A 23,515-nucleotide genomic window follows, 5' to 3' on the forward strand; every position below is an offset into this window, starting at 1 on the left:
ACTAAAAGGATCCAACCATAAAGACTTACTGGACAAGTCCTACATCTTTACTTGAGATCTGTGGGAATGAAGGATGCCTTTGACTATAATTGTCAGTAACCTGCTTACTTTTTGTATAAGATCTGATATATCTGGCCTAGAAGGGAAAGGAAGATGAAGTGATGTTGGCAAAGGAGGAGTTGAAAATCCAAATTGCAACTTTACATAAGAAAGAGTTGCTGTACTAAAATTAATGATCTTGAGAGATAGTGTTGATCTAAATTTGACCTAGGAAGATGGTATACTCTAGATTTTTGAGTTAAGTAACTTTACCTTCACTGAGAGAAAGTAGTATCAGGTTGTAACACAATCTAAAACTCAGGAGAAGCAGTTACCTCCTGTTAATGTTTTCTTACAAAAGCACATATGAGAATATAAGGAATACAGGATCACGTCCTTCATAAGTAGCCATCTGCAAGGCTTCTCTGTCTACTGGAGCATCACGGCCTTTTTCACAACTTCTGATTTGATGTAGGGCTTAATTTATATTGCAAAATATATATTGTTCTTTCATTCAGAACCCTAGATTTTGTTTAAATAAAACTCTAGCCTGTAGCTGACACTGTAAATGAAGGCAAATCCAGTCAATATGTTTGGATTAATCCATTTACTGCCTCAAATCTATACTTTCTTTTTCTGGCTACCTCAGTTATAAGGAATAGCAATCAGCTATTCACTGAGTCTATATAAATGCTTCTAGATTTTTTATAAAACTCAGCAGGGATGCAGTAGATTTTAATTGTTCATTTGGAAGCTGAAAGGATGAAAAAATGACAAGACTGAGAAAAGCATTTTCAATTTTTTAAAAAAGTGATTTCACACATTTATTAATTACATGAGTGGTAATAAACAGAATTACAAGATCTATTAGATTTGTTTATTGAAGCCAGATATTTTAGCTGCCCACTAATATAACTGTTTTTACCTTATATCTAATTTCATTTAGTAGTTTTATCATATGTACCTGTTAAAAACCAAAACACATATGGGTAATTTTTTAAATTATTTATTTCAAATACTGCATCAGTTAAAAATTCCTCTCAGTTTGAATTTGCCTTATTAGTCCTACTTCACTCTCCTTTACAGTAAGATTACAAGGGCTTCCTCCCAACTCTAAGCCAAACTGTTAATTCATAAGCTCCCAGACTTCAGTCTTAAATGTTTGTGAGGAGAGGTAGTTTGGGTTTGGTGGTGAGGATTTGGTTTGGTTTGGTTTGGTCTGGTTTGGTCCCTGCTGCACAGGCATCGCTGTTCTAATGGTGGGAATCCTCTCATTTTCTTCTGAAATTCCTCCATGACAAAGCTATGTGATTTTGTTCGTGTGCCTTATTGTAAATAGCTCTTTTCCTTTTTGCCGGGAGGCTATGAATTCTTGGCTTTCTTTGCAGCTTGGACACCAGGGATAGGGCAGCACATTAAATGATAATATCTTCCAGATTTATAGCAGTCTGCTGGGGCAGGTAACTCGCTGAGCAGAGTCCACCTTTTTAGAAAGATAGTCAAACCAATGGTTATCTTTTCTGTAATGCCTGGGGTGACAAATGTCTGAAGAAGTAAGAAGCTTAGGTTCTCAGTCCTGCACGGTCTAGCCCATTCAAAGCCACATGTCTCCCTCCCACGAGACTGCTCTAAGCTATATGCTGTGAAGTACACTGGTTGCAGCAAACCATAACCCAAATAATAAAACTAAGATCAGAAAGTTAGCAAGCAGATCATCAGTCTGGCTCTCCAACCCCCTTGTTAACGCATTTAGCTCTGAGGGCGAAGACCTTCTGGTCCCTGATCATTTACGTCTATGCACTGACTGGGTGAATGCTAAAGTAAACAATCTGAGTACTGATTACAGTTTCTTACCCAAACTGTGGTGTACCTGCTTTAATTGAGTGTGCAGTGGAAAAAAGCGCAGTCATTGTGAAGTACAGACTGGGAAATACTGTTTTATCTTCAATTCAAATTTTAGTAAACTTACCCATAGTGTTTATGCTGATATAAGTTACCTCAGCCTTTATCTTTACACATTAATATTGCCTGTTTTCTGTAGTAAAGCATAATACATAATCGTGTTGGGTTTTTTTCATTTGTCATTGAACCTGTCATTTTAAAACAAAACCATTCATTACTAGTCTTCATAAGACACTTTCCCCCAGAACAATCAGTGACTGAACTGGTGACTTATTCCCACATCAAAGAACAGTTTTACTTGCCTTTTTTTCCCCTATTAGAGATATTAAGAGAAAACCCATCATATGTAAATTGGATCAAATAAGAAATGCATGCAGAGACAGCAGGGGGCTTTAAATCTGTCTTTTTAGAAGTCTGACAGATATTTCCTATTTTAACTAGAGGAAAAACATTTTGAAGGCAAATGCTGAAGGAGGGAGATTTTTGGATAGCTGTTTTATATCCCACTTTATTCTGGGGGAAAACAGCTTTCATCTGCACTCTTGATTTCCGTCCATATCATTTGTATTTGTTTTTACCAGGGGTAAACTGTTGAGAGGGAAGATGTAGCTGGAATCCTCCTCCTCCAGGCCATCTCCTGCCTCTGCTGAGTGATCATTTCTCATGGGTCACAAACTGGTATTCAAGAAGCAAGCCCTTAAGTGTATTTCTCCTCATCAAATTTCTTAATTATTTCTCTAGTATTGGTCCTATTTTAGCAGTTTAAGATCCATTGCCTTCCTGGCTTAAGTATTTTTGATGGAATTAAGGCTTGAAGTGTAAAGGGAACATTTGTGCTTGTTTGGTCAATGAATGGGAAGAATAAGAAAAGTGTCTTTTTACCATCCCTCTTGTGTAACCAAGCTGAGGTAAAAAAGAATCTGACACAAAATGAACTGCAAATCGTGTTCATGGTAAACAAGAAGACATTGTCACTGAGTTTTGTTCATTATAGATTATATTTTAAAATATTTTCACTATGAAAGGTTGTAATTCTGAAAAACATTGTAGAGAGTTCCTGGTAATGATTTTTTTTTTTTTTTTTTAATTGATGTGCAATCTGTCATTTTAATAGTGATGTAGGACCTGTCATTGAAGATGTACAATATTAAGTTTCCTATCATCTATTTTTTCTTTTTTTCTTTTATAGGTTTATGTATCCGTTGACTTGGGGAAAAAATGGATCCTTCTGCACGAACAAGTTTCAAAAGATCATATTTTTTGGTAAGAATTCTGTTATTATACAAATAAAAAATGAAGAGCAAAAGTATGTCATTCTAATCAGGAAAAGTGTTTCTAGAAGTACTGATAGGGACAGTATGAGCCTTGGCATCTTTTGGAGATTGAGTATGTCAGCGTTGCGGCGTCCACTATTGCAAATTCATACTCATGCCAGTGATCATACTGAGTGTCAGCACATATAAGGGTTATAGGTCTGAAGCTATGGAGCCCAAGATTTAAAGAGAGCTGTAAAGTTCAATGAAATTGCTCTTTATTTTACTGGTGAAATTGATCTTTAGAAAGCAGAGCAGTCTTTTTTCAGAGACAAATCTATAACATTTTTTTAAGTGAGGATGAATCAGACCTATTAACTGGAGTCATATATAAACTTATGCTATTAAGGAAACTGATGAAAAATATTACTTTATCGAGTACACATATATCATATTATTTTATTTTTAGCTGAAATATTTTGCAGTCTCTCAAAATGTTTAAGAAGTGATTTAAACAGCCTGATAAAATATTTGAAGAATGTCATTGCCTGTTTTTCTATATAAATGAAATTAATTTTAAAAGTGTATGACTTTTTTTTACACCAAAATTATCTTTTTGATAGTGTTTTAATTAATTTTATATTTTAAGATGGTCAATTTGCACACTCAACATTTATCTGATTTCTATTGAAAAATCCAGAGAATTCACTCTTTCACATTTTATTTCAGTGTGTTAGTATGGACTGTGCATAACTCTGTCGTTACCAATAACTGGTATTTTTTATTACAGGATTAGTCATAATATGCTAGACACTTCTGTTCCCTAAATGTCTTTTGATTTTAGTTCTAGAAGGACTCTGCTCTGTGTCGGTTGTGTAAAGTATAATTATCCACATGTCTGGCTTCCAACAGTATTTTGTGGTTTCCTAGTGGTGTTGCCAGTATTGAAATAGATATACCTGATCTTGGTTGAAAGATTTGCGATGTGTTTGACATTCATGCTGTGGCAGGGTGACTGCATCCCAGCAGCAGAAATGATGTAAGGAGACCCTCATCATGATCCTCCTCCTTCTTCAGGTAGTTAATTTTCTCTTGAGTTGAAAGATACTCATCCTGGCCATACTCAGAGGAAAACCAAAACAAACAAAACACCAACCTGCTTGAAGTACTGGTGTAGAGGTTACAAAGCATGCAGAGCTGTTACGGTACCTACAGATACATTGGCCACTGGCCCAAAATGTATCTTGGCAAGTCCAACAGTGTGCTGGCATGAGTGCTGCTGTTGAAGCTGGGCAGGGGGGAGGTTGTGACCCAGGGCAGGGGACTTGTGAGCAGGTTAAACCCTGTTTGAAGGAGTTGAGAGCTCAAGACCTAACCCGCCTTACTGCCCTGTTGGGGTAATTATCCCTGGATTTATCAAGGGAGTTTTTTTACACTTTCAAATCAATCTTATTTTCAATCTGCAACCTACTTACTGCACACACTTTTAAAAAACAGCCTGCAGTTGGTTTGTAGTAACCCCCATCTGATTTACTTCAGTTTGTCTCAACCTTTTCTGCTGAAATAATTGAGTCAGCCTGACACTTTCTTCTTATTTGCTCCTGCAAAATATAGCCTTATTGAAGAACTTATTTCTACACAGCAGCTGGAGTTTCATAGGCAGTACACTTTACATGTATCTTAACTACCACGTGAAATGGTATAATCATTCAGAAATCACACAGTGGGTCAGAACTGTCATGTCTGCCTTATAACTGATTTTTCCTTAGAAGATTATATAGGTTGTAAATCAGGTGGGCATGTGGCTCCCTGTCTTTAATCAAAAATTTTTGTCAAATGTATTAGGTCTGAAAACCGTCAAAGTCACTAACAGGTAAGAACAAACAGTGGAAGCCTCTCTCTTTCAGACTTGTTTAATGGTGATTTTCTCATCTGAGTCTAGGTATATTTAGCACACCTAAATGCTGAAAAACAGCATACTAGTGAAAGAAATATATGTCAGTTTTGCTCTGACTCAAGCAATCTGTCAGTGTTTTTTTGTATATAAGAATTCAGCCAAGTGCATGTTTAATATTAAGTCTGTATTTTGCAGTGTTTCAGAATCCTTATGTGTCCTTATATCATTCAGACACAATCAGGGAAGTGTCCTGGAGCTTCAGTAGGAGTAACTCCCATGTAGTACTTCAAAGTAATGGTTGTTCATAAATGCCACATTCCTCTCAGATAAGAACAATAAATTCTAAGAATCTGTACATTTACAACTGTTAGAAATATTTTCTAGGTTTTTGTTGATCCCTTTACCATATATAGATCCTTCTGATTTTTCTAAAGAAGTGTATCAGCCAGCAACAACAAGGATTTGGGAGCATTTAGTGCCCTTTTAGTACCAAATGATCCTTCTCTTAAACTTCCATAGGAGTAAAAATATATAAATATATTTTACTTCTAATATCATACAAGACACTGGAATATATAAGGAATCTTCCGCGAGTGGAGGTTTGGACATGATGGCCTTCTGGTAGGAGTTTATCTCTCATGATATGAAACTTTCCACTACTTTAGGGCCTTGTGAGAATATGGGCTTTGTCATACCTTGACTATAAAGACACTAAGTCCAGTATTGTTTTCTTGGCAATATATAACATCTGATGTGTTAAAGATAAGTGAAATGAATTAAAAATAATTGTACATCTCACTATAAATGAGGGCATGTGTCTTGCTAATACTGATTGGTTGTGTCAAGAACATTTCACTGGGCAGATCTTTAGCAGATGTTTCTTCTTTGATTTCAGTCAAGCTTTGCCACTGAGGTTGATAATATAGCCTTAGATTTATATTTCATCCTGGTAACTACAAATATTATCAGTCATAATATTTTAATGTGCTTTGTGAAAACATTTTTTTGTTTCTGTACCTCCAGCAGCAGCCAGATTTTCACGCATTTCCTGTAGCAGCATATTTATTTTTACTCAGTGAAAATATAAATGCAATTAATTTAATGGAATGTCTTATATATTTATATTAAGGGAAGCTCAGTAGGGACTGAGCATTTCAAACTATTTATATTCAGATCTTATACTGTAGGTTTATGAGCAATACATTAAAATCATCTTCTAGGCTTTATTTACTTTTCAAGTGTTTTGGACCATCCCTTAAGTATCGCTGAAGATTTAATGTATGGAATTTGGTCTTTCATTATAGTGGAACTAATGGAAAGATTATTGGTATCAGTGGAAAGTGTATACTATCATCTGTATTTTAGGAGCACAGAATATTTTCTTCCCATCTGTGATACAGTGTGGTATTTTTTTACCCCCTCCCAGCCATTTTCCCAATTTGCTTCATTTATTCTTTCAGAAAGGAAAGTTGACTAATCCTTCATAGCAGTTTGCCTTCTCTTTGCATCTTAGGAGGCAAAACAGGCTTCCTAGAGAGTAGGTCAATGTCCCCAGACTGCCAGTGTTGGAGGCATTTGGACAATGCCCTTAATACCATGTTTTAAGTTTTGTTCAGCCCTGAAGTGATCAGGCAGTTGGACTAGATGATCATTGTATGTTTCTTTCAACTGAAAATAAGAACAAAACAAAACAAAAACAGAAGAGCTGTAGGGCTGCAGATAGATGTAAAGATGATTGCAAAACAGATGCATTTTAGAAATTTATTTTTCTTTTCTTGTTCTCTCATTCAAGTTGAAATGAAAAAATCAAAATATAAAAAAAAAAAACCCTGTTCAGAAAATATGGAAATAGAGAAAATAAATGCTCTGATGCTGTTCATTAAAAAGATTTTTTTTAATTTTTCAAAGAAAAATAATGAAATGTGGATTTGCAATTAACTTAAATTTAAATATTAAGTCATACTAAATCAAAACAAAAAAAATAATTTTGTATCAACATTTAAAAATTAACTGGTTTATAGCGGCATAAATGCTAGCTAGGAAGATTCAAATAATTTTTTTTTAATGTGAAAAGTTTTCATTTTGATCAAATTCTTGTGCTTTAAAATTAAGAAATTTTGATTACAATGACAAGTTTTACTGCTGCGTATAAACTTCAGCTGGATATGCATTGTTGCCCCAACGTGATGATTTCTGTTTAAGGGATATTATAGTACCCATCCTTTATAAGTACTTTTTCCAGATCTTGGTGTATTTGTAGGAGGGAATGCAAACAGATATGACCTATCCCACCCAAACTTTAAACACCCACACATCACATGGTAAGTGATTTGTTTTATGTATCAAGCCCATTTCAAAAAAAGAATGGTGCATTATGTGGCAATCCTTGAGAAGAAAGGGTAGTGCAGTTTGGGATTCCTCTGGCTCTACTGCTATTCTTCTCAGTCCCCAAGGCTTATGCACCAGTTAAGTTCCTTTTGATTTCTGAAAATAGAGCTTAGTAATACATAAGTGAAAAACAGATTGTGAATCAGCTGTCTACACCAGCACAAATATACCCCAGGACAGTAAGTCATGAATTGGTAATTACTAGAAAATTAGGCCTGGCACATTTCCTTTATGACTGTGTCTAGAGCCTTGGAAATACTTTATCCTTGACTCACTAGAATATGTGGATCCTATGCTATAGGTATCTGTTACTCTTATTTTTAGCTATAGGTTCTCCATTTTCGTGAGAGGTGGGAACATAAAAAATGACGAGTTTATTTGGGTAGAGCAGTTGTTCTCAGGGGAGCAAAGTTCTGTTCTCATCATGAAATCCCATACGAGTAATCAATCACAGCCATGCCCGTTAACGTCAAGTGTAGTGGGTTCCTGGCTATTCAAGTGTCAAGTGAAAGAGGGAATTTCAGCGATGTTATGCCCTGAAGGAGAGAGAAATGCAAAGAGAATTTCATTGAGCCTTTAACCTTCAGTTATGTTTGAAAGGCACTTGTGTGCGAAGCCAAAAATCTGTGTGGGCAGTCATTCTTATGTTTGAGTTCGTTACTTGGGATAGTATTTATTTCTATTTCTATCTGTGTGGTGATGCATATGACTGTATTGGGTTTATGTGACAAGGTTTGGTAGCAGAACCATTCCAGGGCTTCTGTGAGTAGAGACCAGGAGCTGCCCCCATGTCAGAGCCAGTTCCAGATGGCTTCAAAACAGACCCTCTGTTGGTCAAAGCTGAGTCCATCAGTGACACTGGTGGTACCTCTGTGATAACATATTTAAGAAAGGGTAAAAAAGCTGCATAACAGCATCTGGGGTAGAGGAGTAAGAAAAATGGAAAAGAAACAGCTCTGCAGATGTCAAGATCAGTGAAGAAGGAGGGGAGGAGGTGCTCCAGGTGTAAGAGCAGAGATTCCTCTGGCCCCTGGTGAAGAGCATGGTGAGGCAGGCTGTGCCCCTGCAGCCCGTGGAGGTCCAAAGTGGAGCAGATACCCACCTGCAGCCCATGGAGGACACCACACCAGAGCAGGTGGATGCCTGAAGGAGGCTGTGAGCCTGTGGAGAGTCCATACAGGTGCAGGATGCTGGCAGGACCTGTAACCCCATGGAAAGGAGCCCACTCTGGAGCAGGTTTGCTGTCAGGACTTGTGACTTCATGGGGGACCCACGATGGAGCAGTTTGTGAAGATCTGCAGCCCATGGGAAGGTCTCACATTGGAGATGTTTGTGAAGGACTGTCTCTGGTGGGAGGGACCCCACGCTGGAGTAGGGGAAGAGAGTGAGGAGGAAGGAGTGGCAGAGACAATGTGTGATGATGAACTGCTCACAACGCACATTACCTGTCCCCCTGCGTGGCTACAGGGGAGGAGATAGAGTTATCAGGAGCAAAACTGACCCTGGGAAGAAGGGACAGGTGGGGGGAAGGTGGGCTTTGTAGTTTGTTTCTTATTTCTCACTATCCTATTCTGTTATTAATTGGCAATAAATTAAATTAATCTTTCCCAAGTCAAATCTGTTTTGCCAGTGATGCTAACTGGTGAGCAATCTCCCTGTCCTTATCTTGACCCACAAGCTTTTAATCTTATTTTCTCCTCCTGTCTGTTAAGAAGGAGGACTGATAGAGCAGCTTGCTGGGCACCTGGTGGCCAGCCAAGGGCAACCCATGGCAGTGACAAACCACTCCAGCTCTACTGTCTGGGTAAAGGTGGCAAGAAAAATGTTTTTGTTAAAAAGCATTTAAGCATAGGGAGTAAATAAGTAGCAGCACACATTGTCTGTGTAAGGCATTGACTGAATCTTTGAAGGTGTGTCTTTCAAATCAGATGTGAAGGCAGCAAGGCCTGAAACACAAATGAGTCATAATCAAATGTATTTTTAGCCTGTATGAATCAAACCATACTTTTGTCTCCCTGTGTAACCAGATTCCCAAGACTGAATACCATTTTAAGCTACTCGGTAAAAATATTTGCATGGTTTTGACTTGCTTTCTAAGGAAGGCAGTGCCCTTAAGCCAATTGCTAGAAAGTAGTCAGTATAAATGGGTAACTTGTTACTTTTTGGATAAACTTCACATTCAGAGATAAGAGAGGGGCAGATTGAGGAGACCTGTGAGTTTTCAGATGGCCTTTGATTGGAGGCTAATGTACATCAGTGAGCAGGTTTGTTTTGATTTGGTTTTGTTTTCAGGTGTCCCATTTGAAGATGTCTCTTCATTAATATGCACCCAGGTGAAATGCATCAAATATTTAACAATGAAGGAATCCACTGGAGGTAGAGAAGATATATGTCCATAGCAGATGCTACTTGATTAGTGTTTGCAGACAACAGCTCACCTACAAAATGAGCCTGGACTACTGCAAACAAAGAAGTGTTTCCTGCTTGAAGTAAAATATGAATCATAATTAACATATAAGGGACCGATCCTTACTATTCACATTTTGAGATATGTAGTGTTACAATTCAGTGGTAATTTTTGTTCTTCTATATTACATAAATATCAAATTTCAGGTGAGTATTAGTGCTTTTCAAATACTGCATACAACTAAAGCAAGAAAATACTGGGGCAGTTTGTGAAGAGAGGTAGCGGAATAATTAAAAAAAAAAAAAAAAAGAAAAAAACAAACAATTAAAACAATGCCAAAGGTCTCATAATTGGAATTCTTAACAGAAAATACCAATTTTTTAGAATTTTATTATGGTTATTTAAAAACATAAAATACCTAATGTTTGTATCATAGACTATACGTTTATACAAAGACCAAAGCAGATGCAGAGGGCTTGTTAGCTCCCTCCATTGCGCCATTTTCATGCTGATATAATGCTGTTAAGATCAGTGGAATTATGTGTCAGAGAACTGTCCTGGGCTTCTGTGAGTGTCTGGGATTTTTTGGTAGTGAGGGAGGAGGCTAAAGCAATGGCCCCCTGTGAGAAGCTTCTTGAAGTTCCCCTGGCTCCAAGTCAGACTTACCACTGCACCAAGGCTGAGCCAGGTGGCTGCACCTCTATGATAATGTATTTAAGAAGGGACCTGGGAGGAGGAGTCGGACTTGTGAGGAGGAGTTGCGGCAGCTGCGTGAACACCAAGGTCAATGGAGGAACGGAGGAGGAAGGAGTGGGGGAGGTGTGCCGGAGCAGAGACCCCCCCTGCAGCCCCTGATGAGATGGCAGGGCAGGCCCCCCCTGCCACCCATGGAGGTCTACGGTGGAGCAGATGCCAACCAGTGGTCTGTGGGGAACCCTAACTCATCTCAGGGGATTCCGCCTGAAGGAGGCCGGGATCCTGTGGGAAGAAGGAGCCCCCGCTGTTGTAGTTCAGTGCCGGGAGGATTGCAGCATGCGGGGTGTCACATACAGGAGGTGCATCCTATGGGAAGGACTCCTGTCAGAGAAAGTTTGTGGAGGACTGTCTTCTGTGAGAGGAGGACCACGCTGGAACAGGGGGAAGAAGTTCCAGAAGCTCCCTGCCATCAAAGATGGAAGAAGCAGCAGCACTGACTGCACCCCCCCATTCCCTGATCCTGCACTGCTGGGAGCGGAGGTAGAGATATCAGGAGCAGAGCTGAGCCCGGGAAGAAGAGAGGGGTAGGGGAAGATGTTTTCAAGGTGTGTTAATGCTTCTTACTGTCCTACTCTGTCTGCTAAGTGTTGTTTCTAGTGTCTGTATTAAATTTATGTTATTTTCTTCTTCCCCTAACAAGTCTGTCCTTTGCCTGTGACCATAATGAGTGTGTCATCCCTTCCTGTCCTTATCTTGATTCCTGAGACTTTTTGGCTTAATTTTCTCCTTCCCAGTTCTGGGGGTAAGAGTGGAGTGAGTGGCTGCCTGGTGCTCACTTGCCCTCTGGGCTCAAACCACAGCAAGCACTAATGCAGACATGAAGAATTAGGTCATACAATGCTAATCATTCAGGAGAACTTCCCTAAAGTCTAAAATACCATTTGCATAAGAAAGGGGTCCAGTGTCCCTCAGGAGACCAAATTCAGGCCTGAATGGAAACAAAGGTGCCCTGATTTCCCTCTTCTTCTCATCATGTTTTATTAGATACAGCTTTACGATATAATCAAGGTTAGACATGCACAAAGGCTGCACCAGGGCTGAGGCAATTTCACCTCTGCATCATCGAAAGGGGCTACCTTGCCACTTTTCTTCCACAGGATTGGTGCTCAACTGCTGGCATGATCTGGTAATTTAAGAAACAGAAAACTAATCACTCCAAAAAGTTCTAAAATTGCATTCTACTGGATTAGTTTTCCGAAGAGGCTGAACATGGTGTCAGACAAGCACAAGGGAGATAATGGGAACTTGTGTTCACAGGAAAGGGAAGAAGCATATTGAGGCTGCATATATTTCCACTACCCTACAATCAAGTTAGGTTATTTTAATTCTGAAGTGTTGTAACCATGCTGTTATGTGATCTGAAGTGCTGGTGTGTTGCTCTTGCGTTATCCAGCATGGCATATTTGGTCAAGCAATATTTCTTTTTCTAGAGGAAGACTTGTCTGATCTAAAATTAAAGTTAGGCTGACTTTCACTGGAAATTTTAAATGCTAAAACAAACCAAACCAGAAAACCCTAAATTCAGTGTCAATCTCTCATTTACCCAAGTAAAACAAAAAAATGATCCCAGATTGCTGAGATAAAAACATTTTCATTGCAAACTACTGTGAGAAGAAATGTGGGGGAATTCTAACCAAACCAAAAGCCCTGCTGAAATTGAAGAAAATAGGTAGTTTCTGTTAAAGTGTTTGTTCTGTTTGGGAGGGGGAAAAAATGGTGCTGAAATGTCAACTAAAAAGGAAGAAGGAAGGGTCCATTACACCTGTGCTTTATACAACGGAAGAGGTCCTATCCTATAGCCAACTGAGGAACAATAAACTGTGCTTGTGAATGCATGTGTGGGCACAATCTTCACACTGATACAGTGCATTTATGTTATGTTAGTACTAAGTTTGAAAATAAAAATCAAAACCAAATTGTCTTACATTTGCCCCTCAATATGAAAGAATGTAATTGAACTTTCCTTTTAAATGGATCATTTACTGTATGTGTTCCTGTATGTATGTTGTCTGCCCATCATTTTAAGAAACCTACGTTGCATGGGTAGAATGACCTAGACTGTGTTTAGCCTACATAGTGTCATACAACTTTTTCTTTGGTTCATGATTTAAACATAAGTGAAATTACAGTATTGCTTTTTAAGGTACTGTTGGCAGAGAAGTCCACTGAAATGAGTAGATTAGTTTATTCTTCAGGGATATAGCTTCCAGTTCTCTGCATTAGTTACACTCTGTTCTGAAGATTTTCTTAGCAGCCATAATAGATGGAGTTTTTTGTCTCAGTAAGAGAAGAATGAGCTATTCCTAAGTGTTTACAAAGCTGGGAGAAGGGACTTCAGAGTTTGGAAATTCTGCTCTATAGCTGACACTCAAAAGTAGACTTTGAGGTTGTAATACCTTCAGTGAGTAAACAGAGTCTCTGCTATTATAGGTCATCTGTACAATTAGAGTAATGAAAACACAAAACATATTTTTGAAATATTCTGCTTAATTTATGCTTTTCAGAATGGATAAACTCTGCACTTAAAGGGTGCGTGTCACCTATTAGACTTGTCTAAAGTTAGAGGTCTACAGGTATAGCTTAATGATAATTTCTTTTGGCAGTCTTGTGGCTTATGTCTTTGTAGGTTCACCTTTAAATTAGAGAATTCCCAGTGTTGGGACCTAGCAAGTTCAATGAGATGGCTGAGGCAGTGAAGGAAAGGCAAGATTGGGGACACAGAATGAGGTGGTTTAATCTGGTAGAGAAATGAGAAGAAATGCTTGTTAAACTGCAGCATGGAGCTGTTGTCCTAAACCTTCCTTATAGTCAGTGGACACCATGGGAGGTGATCCAGCTGGTTTAGGAATAGAGGACTCACCGATTGGAAGTAAGTTTTTTTCTGGTTAATGAAAGGTAGTCTTAAAACTACAGGAAATGTCTGAACCTCAGGGTGAAAGAGGTATCACTTTTTTGTGACTGGATTAAAAACCCCTTCCTTGTGATTTATTCACATCTATTCAAATAAAAGTCTAAAGGAGAAAAGTAGTCTGGGTTGGAAACTTTAATTTTTTGTGTCCATGCAGTGCTCATTGAAACAGATCAGTTACAACCTCTTCACAAAATAACACTGGAAACAAGATTAGAGGCTACTTGTGTGAGATGCCACTGTTAGGAGGAACATGGTAGATGTGAGATCATTGTAATTTCTGAGCTGTTGAAAGAAATATGAGAAGGTAAAGATATCGACAAATATCTCAAACTGTGTGTATGAAATAGTGTGTGATAAATTATAGATACAAGAGGTTGTTTCAGAAATACCCAAAAACTATCTTTGCATTATTGATGCTGTCAGACGGAGCCTGAGAAAATTTCAACCCTAAAATTTCTGTTACTTTGTGGTTCAGCTGTATGAGGTCCAGTACAGGAAGTAAAATATTCAGCAAACATCATTTTCTTCCCTCAAAAAGTTAACTGCAGAGTTGATAGGTTTGATTTGGTGTTGTGAATATCTAGAAAAATAGGTACAGCGTACGTAGCAAAAGAAGTTCACAGATCCATTCCCTCTGCTCATATATATTCTTACCAGACTACAGTGAATATAACATCTCCTCTGGCTTAATGTATTTCCTCCAAAATGCTAGAATAGTTTGTGTTTCACAGATCAATTTCTTAGTAAATGCAAGATTTTTCCATGCATTTCCTAAAAAATTCCCACTAGAAATTTCCTTTGTATCTCATGACTTGGTAGGGGCTCATCCCTCCCCCTCCTCTTCCTCCTTTGGACTGATCATTTATCTTATTAGGGAAAAACAGCTTATGTGATTATTTCTGGTTGTTATGCAGCAGTGGAAATCATCCAGTCTCTTCTTCCTGGCCTGCGTTCCCAAGGAGCCACCAATTACCAAGTCTGAGTTTTAACCACTCCTCATAAATCAAAGCTATTAAAATCATTAAACAATGATGTAATTTCAATCCAAAGTATAGCTCTATTGCATTTGATTATTATCAAAATGATCATTTTCTCTTAAGTATTTAAATGGCCTTTTTTAATACCTGCACCCAGCTGCACTTTATCTCTCAATGTATCTCTTCTGCATGTCTTCAGCTCACATCTGCCAACACGATGGACTCTTACCGTGGCAGTGAAGAGCCTTGTGAAGAGCAATGTAGCTGTGGGAATGGGGCTGGATTCTGCTTCGCTTAGTGACAGCACAACTGTCAGCTCAAAACTTTCTCAGCAGAATCTGATTAATGACGATGGAAGGGACAGAAAAAAGTGCAGCTGGGGCTCTGGTTCCCAGAGATGGAAGCCCTGAGGGTAGAAAACTCATCTTTTGGCTGAGCATATTTGACATGGGAGATATTAAGAGAAAATCAGCCTGTATTCCCATTACACCTTTTCAAAGTTAAACTGCACCTTGATCAATTCTGACTAAATTTCCTTCTCATGATACTCTTCTCAAAATTATTCTACACTCTTCCTTTGTCAGAGCAGAATCTACTCTTCTCTTGAATATACTAACCAAAGATACATCAATTTGCTATGGAAGCCATGTGTCAAGCTTAAGATATTTCTAATAAGAAAGGAATCTGAGTCTTTTTTAGCACTAAATCTGCCTTATAGTCTCAAATGTCAAACATAATTGTAAAAAGATGCTGTAGCGCTTCCCAGTGCATGTGAGTATGTGCATATCTGTGTGTGTGTGTATATGCACATCAATATATATCAATTTATTAAGGTTTTTTTACAATTTCATACCTATTTCTGTTTTTTTCTACAACTGATCCTATTTGTATGCATATTTCAGTAAAAGGGATTCTAAAGAAATTTAAGAAAAACATAATATCAACTACAGAAAAAGAGTTTCCATCTAGATGTTAGTAATAGGACATTATAAATGAGGCTTATTTTAATTTCCCAGCTAGAATGTTAAAGCTGGTTAGTATGAAATCCTCTCTTTTCTTCCATCCACATAATTACTATTCTGTAGCTGGCTCTGCATAATTTGATTATATTATGTTCTCAGGGCCGTTGCTGGAGTTGACGGAGACTCTGATTTAGTTCATATGGAAATCCGGGACCCCAGTGGAGGTATGCAAATGAAAATGTTATCAGTTGATACCCTAGCGTATAGTCATTTCTCTTTGTTTTAGAGAGTACTTTTTGGATTGTTTTTAAAGCTAGTCAGAAGACCAATTGTGCAAGTCAGATTCCTTCTCTGTTTATCTGTAGTCAGCAAAGCTGTCCTGATGTATAAAAATATAGTATAATTTAGAATTTACTTGTTTTTCACTCTAAGATGAATTGACGTCAGGATGCTATGCTCTGTTGAAAATGTCCGTTAATAGTGCATTTTATTCCGGCAGTTAATATTGAACATTTTTTCCTGATTTGCAAATAAAACTGGCAATGCAGTGTTAGTGCTGGGTAAATGTCTGATAAAGTGAATCATTGCATATGTCAGCCCTTCTGCAGTAACCACCATCTACCAGAATTTCTTCATGTTACAATATCTGGTATACTGAGACTTCAAAAGGAAAATAAATGAAAAAGTATATTTGTAGTCAGGATGTGCTGTACTAAAGAGTCACCATGATTCCAAAAGCTTGTATAGTTTCTTGTTACCAATTGTACTCTTGAAAGATAATTTAATTCCTTGAATAAGATCATCTAAGTTCCTGTGCAGTCTTAAAAATGGGTTGTAAAGAATGAACAGTTTGACTTTACCTAATCCAGTTGCTTTTCTTCATTTCAGCCCTATTAAAAAAACAAAGTTGCCATGTTAAAATCTGGATGACAAAGTTTCTAAATCTTTTAGCGGTGAGATTTCTGAGACATGGTGACATTTACACTGCCCCATTAGGTGCTCTGCTTAGCGACAGTGTAGGAAGATTCTTCAGGAGCTGGATGGAAAGAACTTTTTTTATATTTAAGAGAACCAGCAGAAAAACTCTCATGAAATATCTCCTGGCTGGGTTCTCAACAAACTGACTTTGTGCACTTATGGTCAGTACAAGCATCGGCATTGATTTTAGTGGAAACAGCATCTTTGTACCACCTATCTGATGAAGAACTATAAAGCTTGTCACGTGAATTATGAATAGCTGCAGTACTTTTTGATGGTCCACTGCTGTGCTTGCTGAAATATCCTTGTGATGATGATTTGGACATAAGCATGAGAACTTGAATTGACTCTATCTATCTCTTAAACAGATCCAGATTTTAAAACAAATATTTGTATGTAGTATACTGGTTTGGTCTTTCCTAATTAAAAGTCATGAAGTGCATTTCCTATCACACTGCAAAAATAATGAAGGACATGGGGGTGCATTATTTTATCGTTTATATTATATCTGGAGTACGGGGAGAATTAGTCATCTGTACACAGCATTGTGTATATAACATTTTTCTCACTGTACTTGGGAAAGTCACTGAAGTACTTTGTGCTCACAAGCTTGTGACAAAGGGTGAACTGTACAAAGGCCTGAATGTAGGAGAAGGTCTGTGGGCCACAGCTGGTGTAAGATATGATTAATGGCTCTGCTCTCTCTGATAAGAGCAATCTGCATCAAAGATGCAGTGATGCTGTTCTAATAGGCCAGGCAGAGAGGATATTCCTTGCCCATTGCTAACTGGAGAGGAGGAGAGAGGCCATAGCCTCCACTGATATAAATCAGTCCAGGCTTTTTCAGCAAGGTATTAGCTCTGAATATAGAAGTCCTGCCCCAAGAGAGCAGTTCCAATAGTGTGTTAATAGCGTGTCTTAACTTTCCTACAGAGCTTTGAAAATAGCCTTTAAGATTCTGCACTCTGTCTATCAAACGGAGTCTGATACTCTTCTCACTCATCACAGTTTTATACCGGGGTTGATCTATTGGTTTTGGTTATGTTGTGTCAGGCTGCTATTTCTCCAAGTGAATAATTTGGCTCTGTGCATAGGTTAAGTGAGAAAAGAGGCTCCTTCTATTATCCCCACCCATGAATGTCTCATTCATCTAACCCCTAATCTTTCTGGACCAGCAAAATTTGGATAATAACAGGCTGCCTCTTGGGAATGATCTGAACTTTAAGCAGATAATATATTCTCTGTACATTGGTGATTGAAAAATTCTTGTATGAGGGTTTAATACAATCATTTTACAACTAACTCACCTGGCAAAGACAGCACTTTCCCTACATGAATAACATTTTATACTGCTTGCTTCTTTTTCCCTTGATAGCCCTGTCATATGTTTCTGTCTCTCTTCCCTCAGGTTATCGCTACATCACTTGCCAGATTCAAAATTGCTCTGATAAGACAATGACAGTCCAGTTTGCTGGTGGCACTGATCGGGATTCCCTGACTGTGCAGGATGACTACATATTTCTTCAGGTACTGCCACTTTCTGGAGAGACAGCCCATTTTCAAATTCAAAAATCAAATTTGAAATAGTGCAGCAACACTGTAATTTAGGAGCATTGAGAAACCTGTTCCAGAGTATGAATAAAGACTTAGGAATTTTTACATTGAACAAAACATTCCTTTATCAGTCAAAAAACGAACCACTGCATCTTTAATTTGTGCAACCAGTTCCCTACTTATATGGTTGATTTTAATTTATCACTGACTAGCTGTACCTATATGAAAATTTTCAAGTGGACTTTTAAAAATATTGTTGAGTGTTAGGCAAAATACAACCTTTCTGTTCTTATGCTTATAACCTCTTCTGGGTCCTTTCCAGTACCTCTGTAGCATAAAAAGATTCCCTGAAAAGAGCATCCAAGGAAAGCCACTGACAGAGTAGGGGCTCAGCATCTCTTCCCTGAAGAGGTTTTGCGAGGGAAGAACTTATATGACTGCATTCAGGAAGCGAAAGCGTGAAATAGAAGTAGCTGGGGATCTTGGAGCAACTTAAAATAGAATGATAGAATCTTTTAGGTTGGAAAAGACCCTTAAGATCATTGAATCCAAATATAAACCTAACACTGCCAAGTCCACCACTAAACCATGTCCCTAAATGCTATGTCTACAACTTGTGATGGTCCAAATTACACTGGGGTTACTTTGTTCCCAACCTACAACACCTGCATGCAGAAACCTGGACTGGAACTCAGGCAGCCTTATGGCACCACTACAGCTCAGGCACCCTTGAAAATTTCATTTTATGTGCTTGGAACTGCTTGTGATCTGAAACTATCAATCAGAGCTGTAAACCTCTCAAAGAGTAATTATGTCCTCCCTGATTTTTAAGATTTTTACTAAGGAAGTTGCTTGTACTTTCCTCAGTAGTTGGATATAATTTTTCCCTTACTTTGATATGATTTGCTTGTTACAAAGCTTGTCTATTTATTGACTTTTGCAGGAAAGCAATATCTTCGCAATGGATAGGTCTCCCTACTGCTGCCTCTGAGTACATCAGATTGGCTTCTTTGCAGCTTTCCCCCCTTGTGGCTTTTTTCTTCCAAAAGGATCTGTAAATTAATGGGCACGTGAAAGACCTGTGCTCCTCTTGTTTGGCACATCTGTTTCAAGGGCCCACATGGCTTATAACATTTAGCACCACAAAGAAACAGCAAAATGGATTTGGGAAAGAGTTTTTGAATTAAAGTAGATATTTCTCAGCTCAGGTCTAGCACTCATGGCACTCATTTCGCTCCAAGGTATCTTGGCTCTCCCCAGGCACACTCTAAAATCCATTTCATGTGTGTAGATGGTGAGAAGTGCTTCTCACTATGTGGACTTCCAGACTGCTGTGCTCAGCAAAACACTGGCTGCTTCCTCTTCAAGCATTTTGTTTTGGCAGACGTCTTGTAGAATTGCATCTTGAGCTGTTCTTATTCTGTCTCATGCCAGGCATGGGCAGACACAAAGTGCATCTTGGAAATGTACACGTAAAGTAATAGACAGTTGCTACTAGGAAAATAATGCCATTGGCAATGCAGTCTATGTAGATTTGAGACCTGTCAATGCCAGTAGATGAGATGTGCATGTATTCCACATAAAGAGGAAGCACGTCTAGTCTTTTCCTTTCAGACTTATCTGCAGTAAATCCCAATATGTAATATAAATCTCTCTTATTGCTAAATTGGTTTACAATTAACTGTATCTATATTACTGGAGCATAGACAATAACTCTGGGAATCTGTGGCCACATCTTAAGTGTAGCCACCCCTGAGGTGTGATGTAGGACACTACTTACCTGTTTCAGTGAAACCACCCAGCAGCTGCACATCTGAGAAACAGCATATTTTCAAAACCACATGGAAATTCTTTTATCACTAGACTAAAATATTGCTATATAAGTTAGAATCAGACTAGGGAATCCTCTTAATATCACAGCAATATCAGTCAGAAAGAAGATGGGACAGAATCATCTGTGCAAAAAGAGAGGAGAGTTTGAGACTGTCTTATTGCCCCTGGCATCACTCGCATCCCCAAATTATGCAGCTGTGAATCAGAGCGTTGCAGGTCTGCGCTGCTAATCCTGACCCTAAATCTTAGACTTAGCATCTCAGAGGAAGATCACAGCCCCATCTCTTTAGTCTGTATCCACAAAGATCAGGAACTTTCTAATACTTATTTCTTTTCCATTTTGTAGTGACAGTCAGTTCCAGAGGTGATTTTAGGAGGAGGATTAAAGTTTCAACACTGTTTTTGAGCACAGACCAGCCTTTAATGTCACTGATGCTTGACATGACTAGCTGCTTCAACTCTGATACTCTGCTGTCTTGAATCATCTTTAGTCATTTAAAATGAGTGACATAAAAAAATGCATAATGAACAAGAAGGCTATGAAAAGATGGATAAGACTGCTATTTAACACTGATTAAATAAATGTTGAGGGTTTTGGTTTAATCCATCATTTAACAAGTCAGATTCCTAAAGGGCATCACATTCTTTCTACCACAACAAAATGAAATTGGTTTAAAGAAAGAATGAAAAATATTACAATATTAAATACTTTGATATCTTTAAAACATTCAGGCAGGTGGACCTGCTGTCATGCATCATCTCTATTTTTACCAAGACAAGTCAAATTTGCATGCTTCAGGATAGGTTGTCTTCCAAATCAAGTTCCCTTTTTAAACACAAAAGTTGAGGAGAAAAGCAGTGAAATTGGGGTAGGATTTTAAATGGATATCCTAAGTCAAAGAAAGAAGATGAATCTGTTTGTTCTTCTGTTCCACCATCTGATTTGTCATGGACAAGCAGAGAAAAATGTTTAACATTTTATTTCACTTCTTCCATTTTCTTTTTTGACCAAAAATGTAATTTTTTATTTTGACCAAAAAAAATGATTCCTTCAAAACAGCCACCCTTTATAATCTTAGGGAAAATCACTGACTAGACATTACCTAGCTGATCATCTGGGGGGAAAAAAGTGTGAAAAAAATGTGTAATATTGTTTACCAAAGGCTAAAACCTTTTCTAATTGCATGTGATGGTTCTCAAGAGGCTTAGTTGGACGTGTGCTAATTTATATACCAGCGTGGATTTTGGAGTTACATTTCTGACTATAAAAACCCAGGGAGTCTGTTAGTTGAGTACCTTTTAGTACTTTGGAACAATATTTGCTTTTTTTTTTTTTTTTTTGTGCGTGTGTGTGAATAAGTTAAAAGTCTTTAAATGATCAGTGTATCTGCTATTTCAAAGAGGAGAAAGGGGCTAATGGGTGATAGTCACACAGCAGTGTTCCTTTCAATGTGCATTTCTGGTGGCTTTCTTTAGTGAAAATCTTAATAAACCCCCAAGTATTTTACCTAAAACCTAATCTGTCTTCAGCTCCACATATGCAAGCAGCTGAAATCCATGTTATACCCCTCTATTTAAGCATGTAATTGTTTCTTCAGGACATATCATGACTTTCAAACTGACTGACCAGTGCATTCAGAATTGCATTGGGAAATGTTTTATCCTGTGTAGAAAATATTAGTCAAATACAGTGAATGCTTTACATATGTTAGCATGATTTATTCAGCCTTTTGTGCTCTGCTTTGAATTGTGCTGTTGAAGTACCACGTGACCTTGAGGTATCTGGTGCTCATGGCCAGTGTGCCTCTTCCCCACCTCTTACCTGGACGGTGCTGCTGCCTGGAATTCTACAAAAGAGCAAAGATATGGGAGGCCAGTAGGTACAGAGATAACAGTAAGTGAGATGCTGAACTCTCAGGTATCACCCAAGACAGCTGAAATGGCAAAAGAGGGAAGTAAATCTCTTTTTTCTTCCTAAAGAGGTGGGGAGAAAGAGAGTTTCAGTCTGTTTGGAGTCTATTCCATCACAACTTTTGATTTATTCTTTTAGGAGTATACTGTGCAAATTAACTGCATGCCATAAAAGTAATATGTACATATTTTAGTTGTATATTAAAAAGAAAAAAAAGAACTTCCATCTCAGGCTCTTTAGATTTAGCATAAGCTGTCACAGGGTTCTCTTTTCCCTTTGTATAGACAACATCAGCAAATCGGACGAAGTATTATGTGTCCTACCGTCGAAATGGCTTTGTACAGATGAAGTTGCCAAAATACGCACTGCCAAAAGTAAGTATACACATTTTTATTTCTATTTATATCTATTTGTTGTCTTATCTTTCTACCTAAACTAGTTTTGTTCTTTTCTTTTTTAAACCTCACTATTCTGAGATCACAATTTCTTCTTGTAAGGATTCCTGAATCCTATTTGTGGTATATTTTTATCCTACTGTTTTTATTTTTATTCTAGGAATGTGGTAGCTCATAAATCATAGAGGACAAGGACATATGACAGCTTCTTTGTTATCAGTTATCATAACAGTTTTTGAGCTTTGCTTCCATGACGTAGTGCTTCACACCCAAAGGCAATGTATTGATATTGAGCAATTGTTCTTTCAAGAATCAATTACAGTTTAATCCCACATGGTGCTTTCTGGTATAAGTATGAATATTAATATAAGAGAATCTTACCAGTTTATGGTGCTCTATTTCATTAAAGAATCCCGATATAGTCTTTAATTTCTTAAAAAAATCTCAAGACTTGTTGAGAGGTTCCTTCAGTCTTGCGTATTTTTATAGTGACAGAGTTTATATATTTGCATAGGAAATCAACAATAAAGCACAGACATATTTACATATTGTCTGACTGATGCAATTGAATTTTTGTGCTGCACACAGTGTGTTTCCTAACTTTATTTATAGTTAGAAGGCTTCTGCAGTCCTGAAGAAAAATAATTTAGAAGTTTTAAAGGCCCAGCTGGATAAAGCCCTCAGTGACCTGGTCTGGCCTCACAGCTCACCCTGCTCCCAGCAGGAGGTTGATCTGGAGACCTCTTGAGGTTCCTGCTTTTTCATGTGATTCTGTCATTTACTTATCAGAGAACTAAGACATGTTACCTTTGCATATGTTGAATTGCACAGGTTTAATTTATTGCTCATCTAATGAAGGACAGTGGAGTACAATGTAGTTCCTTCTCTTGTTATTGTTATGAAATAAATAATGTGTTTAATATATTTTTTTGCCTTTAATTTTTTTTTTTTAATTATTTTTATTTTAGTCCAGGTTGTGGTCTGAAGTCTTCTAGTTTCAAATGTACGACATATTAACAAAATCCTCAAATCAAATCCTCAGATATTAGTTAAACAATAATCTGAAATTTGGATATACTTCTACTAGCACTGTAAAAATAGCTATATATTTATTTATCAATTTATCTATCTATTTTGACAAAAAATGTATAACCAAGTACAGGTAAATATATCAAATCTTCCACTTGATATTTCAGATATTTTAAGGACTTCAAAGTAAACTTTATGCTTTCTTGGGGGAAATTATAGTTAGAAAAGCAGCAGGAGAATATCCAGTTTTAAATGTTAAAACATGCCAGATGTGGAAATCCCAAGGGATTGCAGCCCATGAATGACCCACACTGGGAAAAAA

The 23,515-nt window shown here is 37.8% G+C and overlaps 1 protein-coding gene across 5 annotated transcripts in view; it reads left to right on the plus strand.

Moving 5' to 3' along the window:
• The window catches only part of SORCS2 (sortilin related VPS10 domain containing receptor 2), a 564,009-nt gene that overhangs the window by 448,848 nt on the left and 91,646 nt on the right, over positions 1-23,515 (plus strand). For all 5 annotated transcript variants that reach the window (XM_042807690.1, XM_042807689.1, XM_042807691.1 and 2 more), the window contains exons 5-8: positions 3,131-3,204; positions 15,652-15,716; positions 17,879-17,997; positions 22,054-22,143. In XM_042807690.1, coding sequence (XP_042663624.1) covers positions 3,131-3,204; positions 15,652-15,716; positions 17,879-17,997; positions 22,054-22,143 — 348 coding nt within the window. The remainder of the gene's footprint in view (positions 1-3,130; positions 3,205-15,651; positions 15,717-17,878; positions 17,998-22,053; positions 22,144-23,515) is intronic.

Source organism: Tyto alba, unplaced genomic scaffold, assembly GCF_018691265.1.
Source record: "Tyto alba isolate M040663 unplaced genomic scaffold, T.alba_DEE_v4.0 Super-Scaffold_6, whole genome shotgun sequence".
Lineage (NCBI taxonomy): Eukaryota > Metazoa > Chordata > Aves > Strigiformes > Tytonidae > Tyto > Tyto alba.